At 38.8% G+C, this 12,387-nt stretch overlaps 1 protein-coding gene across 1 annotated transcript in view; it reads left to right on the top strand.

Annotated features, from left to right (window-relative positions):
* The window catches only part of LOC139713403 (uncharacterized), a 79,706-nt gene that overhangs the window by 37,286 nt on the left and 30,033 nt on the right, over nt 1–12,387 (top strand). Inside the window, exons 2-6 of the mRNA XM_071625138.1 lie at nt 3,096–3,464; nt 3,987–4,358; nt 4,854–4,856; nt 5,392–5,646; nt 12,054–12,320. Of these exons, the coding sequence (XP_071481239.1) occupies nt 3,096–3,464; nt 3,987–4,358; nt 4,854–4,856; nt 5,392–5,646; nt 12,054–12,320 (1,266 nt within the window). The remainder of the gene's footprint in view (nt 1–3,095; nt 3,465–3,986; nt 4,359–4,853; nt 4,857–5,391; nt 5,647–12,053; nt 12,321–12,387) is intronic.

Here is a 12,387-nt window from a genome sequence, read left to right as displayed (position 1 = left end):
TGATAATACTATTATTGAGGACAAGTCTGAAATTGCCGAGATTTTTAACTCATACTTTTCAAAGATAGGTTCAAACTTAGCACAAACTATTACTCCAAGTGATAAATCATTTTACGAATTTCTTTCCTCACCAAACGACCACTCAATTTTTTTCAAACCAATTGACAGGCAAGAATTAATCAAAATTGTACTTCAGCTCAAAGCAAACAAAGCCCCTGGCTATGATGACATTGGCAATGTCCTTATCAAACACATTATACATTGTATAGCAGATCCTTTATTGTTTTTATATAACCTTTCATTACAATCTGGTCAAGTACCATCTAAAATGAAACTCGCAAAGGTGACTCCAATATTTAAGAAAGGAGACAAATTATGTATCAGCAACTATCGCCCAATATCTTTGTTAACTTCGTTATCAAAAATCTTAGAGAAAATTGTTCATTCAAGGACAACTACCTTCCTTGAATCTCACAACATCATATCTGACTCCCAATTTGGCTTTAGAGAAAAACATAACACAACTCATGCCATTCTAAGTTTAATAAATACCATATCAGCTTCAATCGAAAAATCCTGTCATACTATCGGTTTGTTCTTAGATTTTTCTAAAGCATTCGATACTATAAATCACGACATTCTGTTATACAAACTTGCGCACTATGGTATTAGAGGAAAGGCTCTGGAATGGTTCGAAAGTTATCTTTCTGGAAGAAAGCAATTTGTTACCATTGATGGATATAATTCGTCTACGGTACCAATCACGTGTGGAGTTCCCCAAGGAAGCCTTCTTGGTCCACTGCTATTCTCTATTTATGTAAATGATATTCGATGTTCTTCGAGTGTTCTCTCTTTTATCCTTTTTGCTGATGATTCAAACGTATTCTATACTCACAGTGATCCTAATAAGTTAGTAGAAGTTTTAAATGTAGAACTTGCACATGTAACAAATTGGATAAAAGCAAATAAATTATCTTTAAATAAACAAAAAACCAATTACATGTTATTCAGTAACTCTGTTAAACAACTTCCTGACCAAGTGATATTTGATAATTCTGTTATTAAAGAAGTCAAGACTACAAAATTTCTCGGTATTACAATTGACAATAAGCTAACTTGGAATTGTCATATTGATAATATTTGTAAGATAGTTTCAAGAAATATTGGTATCATTAATCATGTTAAACGGATTCTCCCCAAGTCAGTGCTTCTTATGTTATATTCAACTCTTATTCTTCCTTACCTTAATTATGGCGTCATGGCATGGGGAAATGCAATACAAACTAAAATGGACAGGGTGCTCCTCTTGCAGAAAAGAGCGATGCGTTTGATATGCAATACCGCTTATAGATCACACACTGATGTTTTGTTTAAAGAAAACCGTATTCTTAAGATTACTGATTTATATCGTCTTCAGCTGGGTTGTTTTATGTACAATGTAGAAATTAACGCTACTCCTGCTGTATTTAAGGAAATGTTTCGAAAAAATAATGTTATACATAATTACTCAACAAGGTATGCGAATGATTATCATCTTCCTAAAAATAGAACCAGTTTTGCTAACAGAAATTTTATGTTTACTGGTCCTAAGCTTTGGAATTCTTTTGATCGTTCACTAAAACAAGCTCAGAGCTTGAATAGCTTTAAGTATAAGCTTAAAAATGTGTTTCTTGATAAGTATTAATAAACAGTTTTATGGTAATTAAACGTATGTATATTCAAATCAATGTTTTCTAGAAGTACTTCATTAAGTATACTCGGAAGGTCATCTTCTGTTTCATTCATTATTCTAATGGTACACTGTATATAATGTACACTGTAAACACTTTTTACATAAACTTATGCTTTGTAACATATACATGACTTGTTTGTATATCCATAGTACGGTTCATGTGCCCTTGTAAATAGTGTATATAATTATGGTGTTTTTGTTATATTTCACTCAGCCTTATCTTTGATATCATTTTGTCTATAATCTGTAGGGGGACTACATTTAACAAGCAGTGCTTCTAAGTAGTCCCCTCCACATTTGTATATGGTGTTATTCTATCTCAGAATATCACTATATCTTGTATATACATGTAACATACTGTGTATAGTTTTGATATAATGTCCACTATGTGTTATACCCTGTATATTCTATCATATAATGTCCACCATGTGGAATATGAATAAATTTCATTTCATTTCATTTCATAGAAATTCTTCATGATATTGATTGATTGGTCACCATGTCTTAGTTTAATGAAAACAACCATAGGCGATCCGAGTCTTGTGTCTCCTTGATGAAGCGAAGAAGTGGCCCGTGGTAGAGATATTAATTCGTGAATCTTTGCTTCGTAAACGGACTTTAACTCCTCCTGACTGAAGTATTGTATATTATAGCTATTGTGGAACATAGAATGGAGAATTAGAACCTATAGAATGTGCCAACTATGGCTTCATGATTACCCAGGTTACGTGCAGGCCTAGTGATCGATATGGAAACACTTTTCGAGTGAATCATTATGTGAAGTGGTTTTGCGAGAGAAGATATTACTTGAAAAAAAAAACCCACCGAAACTATTAATTAGGCTTTAGATATACATGTAAGCATCAGGTTGTAGCAACATGGTGCGGAACGGCACAAGAGTACACTCGTCATCAGACATTATGAAGTCCCAGCAAACTTATTATGAGTTTGCGTGGGAGACTGTAAGGACTGTTCCCATTACAAGAACCCCATTTTGCTCTGTACCTGTTCTTGGAGTGTCCTCAATAATGGATCATAGGTCATTTTTAACACAGCTTGTTCTCCATTGACCCTAACAGAAAGTACAATATGTTTGTTTTGTTTTCATTTTCCATCTGACAAGATGGGTGTATTATGTTTTAATTATAGCTGGTCTTCCGTGGAGTCCAGTTGTATGTAATTGGGAATTAAGGCCCACTTTACAGGATTCATGCGCTCTGCTCATTTCGATGAATGAATGAAGTGGGATTATTTACATTCGTATTTCGTTTGTAATCAGGTGATAATATTTAGATTTTAGCGAAATGATGACATTGAAATAAAGCTAATATCGATACATCTCTTTTTCTCCCCATTTACGCAGAGTATACGTATCTTGGGTGTTTCTATGACGACTTTCAGCGAGATGTACTCCCGGATCTCATCTTCTGCGACCGGAGTCGTCACCCGTACAACACGTGCCAGAATGTGTGTAACCCCGTGCTGGGGAGCAACTACTGCCAGTCGGGGTCAATGACCATAGAACTGTGTCGAGACATGTGTCTGGATCAGAACCTGAGGTACTTTGGCCTGCAGGCGGGCACGCAGTGCCTCTGCGGAGGCGACTTCGCCCAGTACGACCGGCTGGGCCAGCCGACGGACATGGTGACCGAAGCCTGCAGCACGCCGTGTGTAGGCAACAGCAGCACATTCTGTGGGGGCGAGTTCCAGATGAGCGTCTATGAATTCATGGGTAACTCAAACACCTGAAAATTCATTCTGAATGGTAGACCAAGAAAGAAAGAGAAGTTCTTTTTGAGTCATTACCAAATTTCATCCGTTGCTCATCATGGCTGTTGATACATATACAAGTTGTTTCCTTTTCAAACACAAATTGCCTCATACATCATATTGATCGTTTTTTTCCACCAGTGTAAGGAGTGTGATTTAAATGTTTACCCGCGTCATATAAACGATTAGCGCAGTTTAAGATCCCAAACATATTTATTATCTTTTTCTTTGTTTTTCCGAGTTCATAAAAAGATATATAGTACTCATATACAATAGAACGATAAACATTCATGTCTACTGCAATGGAAAGAACGAAATGGTTTGCAATACATCAATATTCATCATACACATGCAGTGAACTCTGATGACGAAAGAATAACTAACTATTCTTTAGATTATCCAGTGTCTTTAACCATAATTATCACTAAGATGATGAATCAAGGATGTTTAGCGACTAAAATCATGATCCTGACTTCTTTGACAGCTCCACAATCCCACTGCTACAACCCCGGCTACGTCCTCAACGGCGGCGAGTCTCAGGCTGGCGACCTCTACGACGTCAACGACACGATCGAATTCGCGTCGCTGTGTCCGTCGCCCAGCATCAAGAACGGCGCCGCCAGTATCACGTGCACGACGTCGGGGATCTGGACCGACTCGCCGCCCGTCTGCACGGTGCGGTGCTCGACGCCCACCGCCCCGGCGCACGCCAACTTCAGCTCGGGCCAGACGCTGAATGCAGCGTATTCTGTGGATGACACCGTCCTCTTCGACTGCGATCTCGATCCGACTAAAACCAACCAAATTCTCACGTGCGATTTTTTCGGCAACTGGATTACGGATGTTGAATGCCCAGGTAATTTTGCAAGATTCATGTTGTTAGAGGTCCAATCTAATAACTCTTCCTTGCACTAAAAAATTAATCATATTCTAGATATCAATTACGAATTGTGATGAGTCGGATACTTTCTACAAACGTGCAGTGATATGATATTGATGGGCTTATATAGCCTTGCATATATTCTGTCCGAGGGCTTGAAGCCTATAAAAGCATGGCATCACAACTTACCCCCACAACTAATGGTTTGCACATAGACCTTACTTAAGACACTGCTGTCACATATCAGGGGATTCTACCTGTCATGGTGTCACAATCATGTTTATCAACCATGTTATACTGTACTCCTTTAACATCTCGGTAGACTTCACAAGAATTCAAAACATTTTCTTCACAAAAACAAGACATAACAAAACTAAAAAACGCCCACAAACAACACCAAACTTGAACATGCGACAAGGCTCCTCGACTAGAGAAAGCAATAATTGGAATGAAGATCAAAAGGAATCAAAGAAAGTGCTGTCAACTGCTTTTCCCTTTGGAATGATTAGAGCGAGTTTAACCAATCCATGCTGAATTCTGAAATCCCCATAGACTTAATACACAGGCCACCAGGTTCCCGTATGGAATGGGTTAAGACATTCTGGTGTGGCGTAAAATGTTCTCGTTCCACAGTAGAGTGATAAGAGTGATATGATACTTTTTTTTCCATTGTGGTGGTGCATTAAAATCTAACTATGCATCGTGCTACGATTGTTTTATCAAGTAAATGATATCATTAGCTCAAAACAACAAGGCACTTTCCAATACTTCATTACCGGTAAAAACGTCTATAGTGCGATCAAGTTTCGCACCTCATATCCCATTTTTTTTTTCCACGACGTACAACTGTATTCGTCCTTTCAATGGGGTTAACAAATAATTGCATTGCAGTTATATGGCTTATATATACTCTAACACATCGTCGAGTTTGATGGTATATTGTTGCATGAACTAACCAGCATGTTTCTCGTGCTCATCTCGCCTGATGTAACCTTAACACACTAACCAGCTCCACCATCCACGCAATCAATAACCACAACCACCTCTATGACAACCACGACGGAGCCGACGACGACATCGGAGACTACGACAGCGTCCTCGACGACATCCTTTCTTCCGACGACCTCTACTACAAAAGCTGCTAACACGGAGTTGTCGTCAACAACCGAATCGCAGTCGAGCGACAGTGCGACAATGACGTCATCGACAGAAACTTCTCTCAACCCGACAACAGCTTTTTCCTCAAAATATGGGACGTCGCCAGGTATACTAACAAGTGTAACAAGTAATTCTAATTTAAGCAGTCAAGGGGGGGGGGGGGGCATTTCATGAAGGAACTTGTCGGATAAAATGTCCGACAAGTCAATTATATCCGACAAGTTCAGAGAAATCAGCCAATCAGACTAAAGAATTTCTCAAAACTTGTCGGATATAATTGACTTGTCAGATATTTTATCCGACAAGTTCCTTCATGAAACACCCCCCAGGTCTGGAGGAGTTTTTGCCACAGGAATTGTCATCTTGGCACTGCAAAATTGGCACCCATGAATTTATCTTATATAGGAGGAAGGTTAGACGAAACGGTTTAAATTCTTTAATGCGCTCAAAATCAAAAGCAATGTTTGAGAACGATCTAAGAGAATCAGTTGTCGATATATTATCAGAGGTTAGGAGGCTTTGAAAAATTGTGCCACCGAAATAAATACACGCACATGAACGACATAGAGGGCCAAATTAGAAGAGAATATTTCAATCTATCTTAGAAAGCTACGGTGAAAATCTATGGCACAAATCTTCAGAAATGTACCTTGTATAGGACTTGATTTGTTGATGCGCAGTTCGCAAGTGTATCATCTACTTCAACACTGGTTGATCAACCTGTTTGTTCTTTTTTTCTTGGCGTGTATATCCTAATCAAATTAGAAATGACAACCTAATGCCAACACTTAGCTTTGGTATAATAAACAATAACTGAACAATCGCCAAAGAGTATTCGATATGACAGTGCCGATGTCAGGAATTGACCTGCGTCTTAGCTGCTAACATTCAATCCCTGCAAATCAAGTCTTTTGAATATAGAAAGTCTTCCTCCCGCCGAAACCTCCTAGAAACCAGAAAGTACACTAACATGGGAAAACAAAGATCGACTGGGATCAGGGTCGATTATTAATTTGGTTTAATCCCTTTAAACCTTTCTAACATTAGATCCTCTATATGATTAGTTCTATACGCTTCTTTACATTAGCTTGATTTATATCTTTGAAAGGCTTATGTAAGATTAAGAGGTTAACCTTACTAACTAAATAACTAAACCTAACTATATCTCCATTTGTACGATATTCTAACAGGATTTCATTGAAGTACATTGTACAAACACATCCTAACATCTTTTGGTATATTTTCAAAAGAAGTGTCATTAATTTTTCTTCCTTTAAACAATCTAGCTCTGACTGTATTATATCAATATTTCTATAACTTCTTTGCCGGAACTATAATCACTCCATTCATATCCAGTAAGTGATATTATATTTTGTTTTCGTTCATTTTCGTTTTCCAAATTAATCTCTTGATTCAAGCGGAACACGTGTAGAGTGCAGCAATTATCTTGATGAACGCCCATGTGAGACAGAAGGCTTCGGAGCTTGATATTATTCATCTCACAATGATGAAAGAAAGGGGATTACTAAAAAAAAAGAAATAAGAAATATCAAATTGCGGGGAAAGGACAAAATTACATGAAAATGACCAAGAAATTTACTCAGAATACACTGAAAACGGTGAGAGGGGGCAGGGAAGAATAAACAGAGACGAGGAGAGCAGAAAAAAATTACATGACCTCCGTGTAGTTCACTCCTCCATCCCCATTCTCCACCCCCCCCCCCCCACAAACAAAAAAAAATGTTCCGATGATACAAAAACATCCATCGCACGCAAACTCAGTTTCCTTATTGTGATCAATGAATAACCAATTTATCGTCGAGTCTATGTGCGATTTTAAACTAGCATGTGCATGATGACACACCACTATATCGAGTCTATTTCTGAACTCATCAGCATAATGTTTGGGTCGCCTCAAGATGCATTGTTTGGACCACAAAAGGGGCACGCACTTTTATAATACCCGAGCCAGTCTCAAACTGCACCCGCTGATATGAATGCTACTTGCTAGTTCATGCGTCTGCAACTGCACTGTATGAAAGCTCGTATTCATGACTGATCCATCAAGATAATCAATTCTCGGCGCATATAGTGTCCTATACTCGTCGCGCTCTTGGGGTCATCGAGCAAGAACACTTTTGTTACACAGTATTTGAGTACGCGGGGCATCATAACGAACATTTCGCAGCTTGTTGGACATGATATATTATTGCTGTAGCTGGAGTAATGGTTGATTGAGTGTAATTAGTATAATTCCATTTGTCAGCACGCGAGGTGAGACGCATGAATTATCCAATGTTTATTAAAACTTTCCCCTTTTAACCTTTTCTGTGCCATGGACTTTAAAAAGTGTATACTATTATAGAATGAAGGTTTTCTATGCTAATCGGAACTCCAAGCATGCAAAGTGTTAATAGTGAATCGTAATGGATAACGCTAAAAGCCGGCTCCAGTTCTTAACGCACCAAACTGTCGGTGTATAGTTAATTGCTTCATCACTAAATGTGAGCAAGAGTTCACATTTCGCACCACTTTTAACACCAGCCCGGTAATTATAATGAGAGTGATAATGATTATCGGTTGCGTACCTCTTTCCCTACACAAGGGCCCAAACGGGCAAAAAAAAAAAAAGAAGAAGAAGAAGGATAGCATAGCATGCCACTATGCGCAGTAAACAGGATAAATGTTGTTCTCCTATGACATTACAGCTCCACAGATAGGCCTATATGGATATGATTGCAAAATATCGCATTGCGGCCAATATACGGCCCGACAGAGGTCACTAATCTGTTCTGTTGGTTGGAAATGCATAGTATGCATAACGATAGTAATAATGATAAGGCGGTGATAATGGGGGGAAAAATGCATTAAGTCATCAAAAGCTGCCGGTGATGAACGAAGCGACACGATCCAGCCGTGAAATGTCAAATAATGAAGTTAGACTGCACCTTCCACCAAAGTAGAGACTTTTACGTTGTAAAATCTTCGTTTGTGTGTGTATGCTTTTGTGTGTATGTGCGTGTGTAATTCGTGTGTGTGTTTTTTGTTATTGTTGTTGTTGTTGTTTTTTTTTTTAGTGTGTGCATGTGTAAATGTGTTTGTGTCTGGTTATGTTTGTGCGTTCGAAAATAAATGTACATGCTCTTCTGAGGGAGGGAACTGCGAATATCGCTTCCGAATTCACACTATTGTGCGACACGCCTCAATATTCACGCGTAAATACGCCGCTTCTGATTTTCACGGCAGTTTCCATGGCAACGAAATTGAACCTGCTCTTTTGCTCGTTCCTCACTGCTCCTTTTTCCCTACCGTTGGACCGCCATGCTTTTGTGATTGTCATCAACATCACAAGGTATTCACGAGGCTGAAATATTACCCTTTCGTCTGGAAGCGATGAATGTGATTTTATGCCTTTACATGAGATTACAGATGGCGCACAAAATACAATTCGACGTATATATAAATATTTTTCTCTATCTTCTTTTTTGTGTGTATTGCATCAGTATGTGAAGTGCAATAAAATCAAATGATTTGGCAGGTGAATGGATGCGATATGCTGACAGAAATATAGCGAAGGAAAAGTAGTATCGATGGATATATAGATAAACAGATCTATGATAAAAAAGATATAGGCAGATACGGCAGTGTACAGAGAGGACGTGGTTAAGTCTTGTTTTTCCTGTGTCTTTTCATCTTCATTTATTTTCATCGATGTTTCTGTGTATTCTTCTATCACTTTACTCTCTTCGTGTTCTTGACTTTTTATCTGTATTTCTTGAAGTAACCTTTTCAAATCATTTACTTGAAAGAGAGAAGGAACATGATATTGCAATGTGGTAAACTGTTTGATGTACCGGAATCACGTGATATTTCAGACAGGCCTCCCACTACCGTAGGTCCCAGTACTACATCCGGGTCATCGATGGCCCCTTCAAGCTTACAATCTACTACTTCCTCCGGGTCAACTGACCTGACGACAGGTAACCAATCTGCAATGATTTACAAGCAAAAGGTGTTCAGCTTTGACGCTTGCTTGGCTTCAAGTTCTGCTTACAACTACACACATCACTGCCGAAGAGCCGATGAGACTGGTCGCCCTCAACTTTATCTATCTATCTATCTATCTATCTATCTATCTATCTATCTATCTATCTATCTATCTGTCTATCTGTCTGTCTGTCTGTCTGTCTGTCTGTCTGTCTGTCTGTCTGTCTTTCTATCTATCTCTCTCATCTATCCCTACCCGCCCCCTCTCTCTCTCTCTCTCTCTCTCTCTCTCTCTGTCTCTTCCTGCATGCTGCCTGCAAATCGTTTTTTTTTTCAGTGAATTATGTCACTTTTTAGCTTGGCGCTTTTGCAAGGTTTTCTTTACTTGCTTGTAATAAATCGTTTTCATCGCTGCACTTCTTTTTTTAAACCTAAGTTTTATAGGAAGCAATCTGTATCATCTGTTCATTTAGTCATTTTGCTCAACAGAATTTCTCCAGTTTCTTTCATTTCATTTCATTCATTTCTTGCTCCTTTCGTGATAATCTCTTCTTTAGCTTTACGCTCCTTAATTTGAATAAGCTTTACCAGGCTTTGCTGGTTTCTTCTTCCCTGTTATTCAAGCAAAACGATTTTGAAAATTATGTTTAATTAATTATATTTTTGAAAATTTCAAACGTGTATGCCATTTTTTTTTTTGCTTCTTTATTTGAACAAAATGTAAGTCAAAGTAGCACTTGGCGAAATGTGCCAGGCACGCGGGAATCTATCACTACAGTAACGCTTCTGTATAAGGCTTTGCAAATGTTGCTGTTTCAGCTTTCATATGCCTTGAAAAAATACAGCTCTTTAAAGGTGGACACGTGCTCGCTACGTATATGCTGGTGTATTCTATTCATGTCGCAAAAATATGGTAAATCTAGTGTGAAAAGTAGTACGAGTATCTGAGCGGTATGCATGACTTGCTTTTGCTCGAAACTGACAACAGATGGCATAACCTCAGTAGTTACAGTCTGCCATCACTAATGTATCGAATCGCTTTTACTTCAACAATACTAGAATATGATTCAATAAACAAATTAAAAAATGACGAAATGCAAAGCAAACTTCAATTGCTACAGCTTAACAGCTGGCGTATTCGACTTGAAAATAACTCGTTCTTGTGTGAAATCCAGTGGAAAATGGAGAATATATGCATGGGGAAGTCCTAGTACATTGAAGAATTTCAGCTTATTCCAGCTTTATCGTTGGGCGCTGCCTCTATACAATAATTGCTTCTGCATGTGTATAGCACATATCGCGCCGCCGATGATTTGCCGCCTTTTGTACAGCTGTGTGTTTTAATAGTGTCGAGTAACATTAGGCACAATGTGTTGTACCACAGAGCTACAAAGTAGCTCAATGGTTGTACCTACCACTCATTCTAATGTTTCGACGACAATGGTGGTAAGTAACGATGCTAATACATGAATACGTCGGTAAAACCATAGACACAGGTAGTGCTCTCAAATTCAAAACCAAAACCAAAACCAAAACCAAAAAAGAGAGAAAAACCCAAACCAAAAGCACAACAACAACAACAACAACAACAACAACAGCAACAACAGCAGCAACAACAACAACGACGACGACAACAACAACAACAAAGAAACAAAAAAAAAATCATATGATTATTCTATGCTGCATGATGAAGCATGCATTGTACGATGCTATGTGTGACGCAAGGCGTGATAACACAGGTGATATCAACTTATCATATCTTTCATTGTATCTTTAAATGAAAAAACACAATATTTTTCATAGTTTTTTTCTCAGCTCAGTTCATCCTCCAAGGTTGCATAAATGAATAACGATCATGTTTTCAATAGTTGGATTCAGAAAATAGCTATATTCTCAGCAGTGGGAGAAAAGGACTGAGAGGGATGCAGAGGAGGGAGGGGAGAGAGGAAAGGGGGATGGTAATTCTAAAAACATAACAACCCGCAAATATAGGAAAGTAGGAGAGAAACGAAAGAAATAGTGTGATATGTCACGTGGGGCTGAATGGTTTCGAAACCTCTAGCATCAATTGCTAATTCTGCTTAAGGTGTGAGTGTGTATGTGTGCGATCGGAGAGATGAATGTGTTCAGCCATGCAGATATGAGTGTCATTGTTGACTTGACGAATTACCAATAGTTGACAAAGATTGAAATCGTCAATTCAATTTAACTTCAATGTACTTCGGACATAAATATATATATATATATATATATATAATTTAGCATCAGTCAAAATACATGAAGATAATCATAAAACAGAACCTACTTTACTATATCCACATAACCGTATTTTAATCAAACAATTTGTTCCGAGAAATGATGGAATTTTGTTTCTTTTCTTGTTTTTGAATAATGTTCGGGAGGCTGAAATTAGGTCGCAAAACGGAGGTGATTTCATTTTCCATAATCGCCAGGAGTTGTGTGGCACATTCCATTTCGCGTCTGTACAACGCTAATGTTTTACCGCCCTCAATGTTGCTTTCGCAGGGAGTCTGACCACCGCATCGGGGACTACAACCAACGCTACTGACACGGCGATATCTAGCCAAGCAACTGCCACGCAGTCCGGAGCGACGACGCCAACGTCGTCACCAGCGCCGACGTCTTCGTCGTCGCCGACAGTGGCCGGTTCGTCTACGTTGACTTTTGCCTCGACCACGAGCGACGCACGTACACCCGAGGCCTCAACGAGGCCCCAGAGGACTACGAGGGAGACTGATATGACGACGAGAAGCCAAGGGCCAAACGATTTGGGTAAAGAAATAATAACTACTATAAGATATCCGGAGAGAGACCGCAAAAAAAAAAAATGATAACGTGG

Source organism: Diadema antillarum, unplaced genomic scaffold, assembly GCF_040938485.1.
Source record: "Diadema antillarum isolate AM-2024a unplaced genomic scaffold, OU_Dant_1.0 seq00001957_RagTag, whole genome shotgun sequence".
Taxonomy (NCBI): Eukaryota; Metazoa; Echinodermata; class Echinoidea; order Diadematoida; family Diadematidae; genus Diadema; species Diadema antillarum.
The sequence above is the reverse complement of the archived record's forward strand: the minus strand, read 5'-3'. Positions and strand labels throughout refer to the sequence as shown.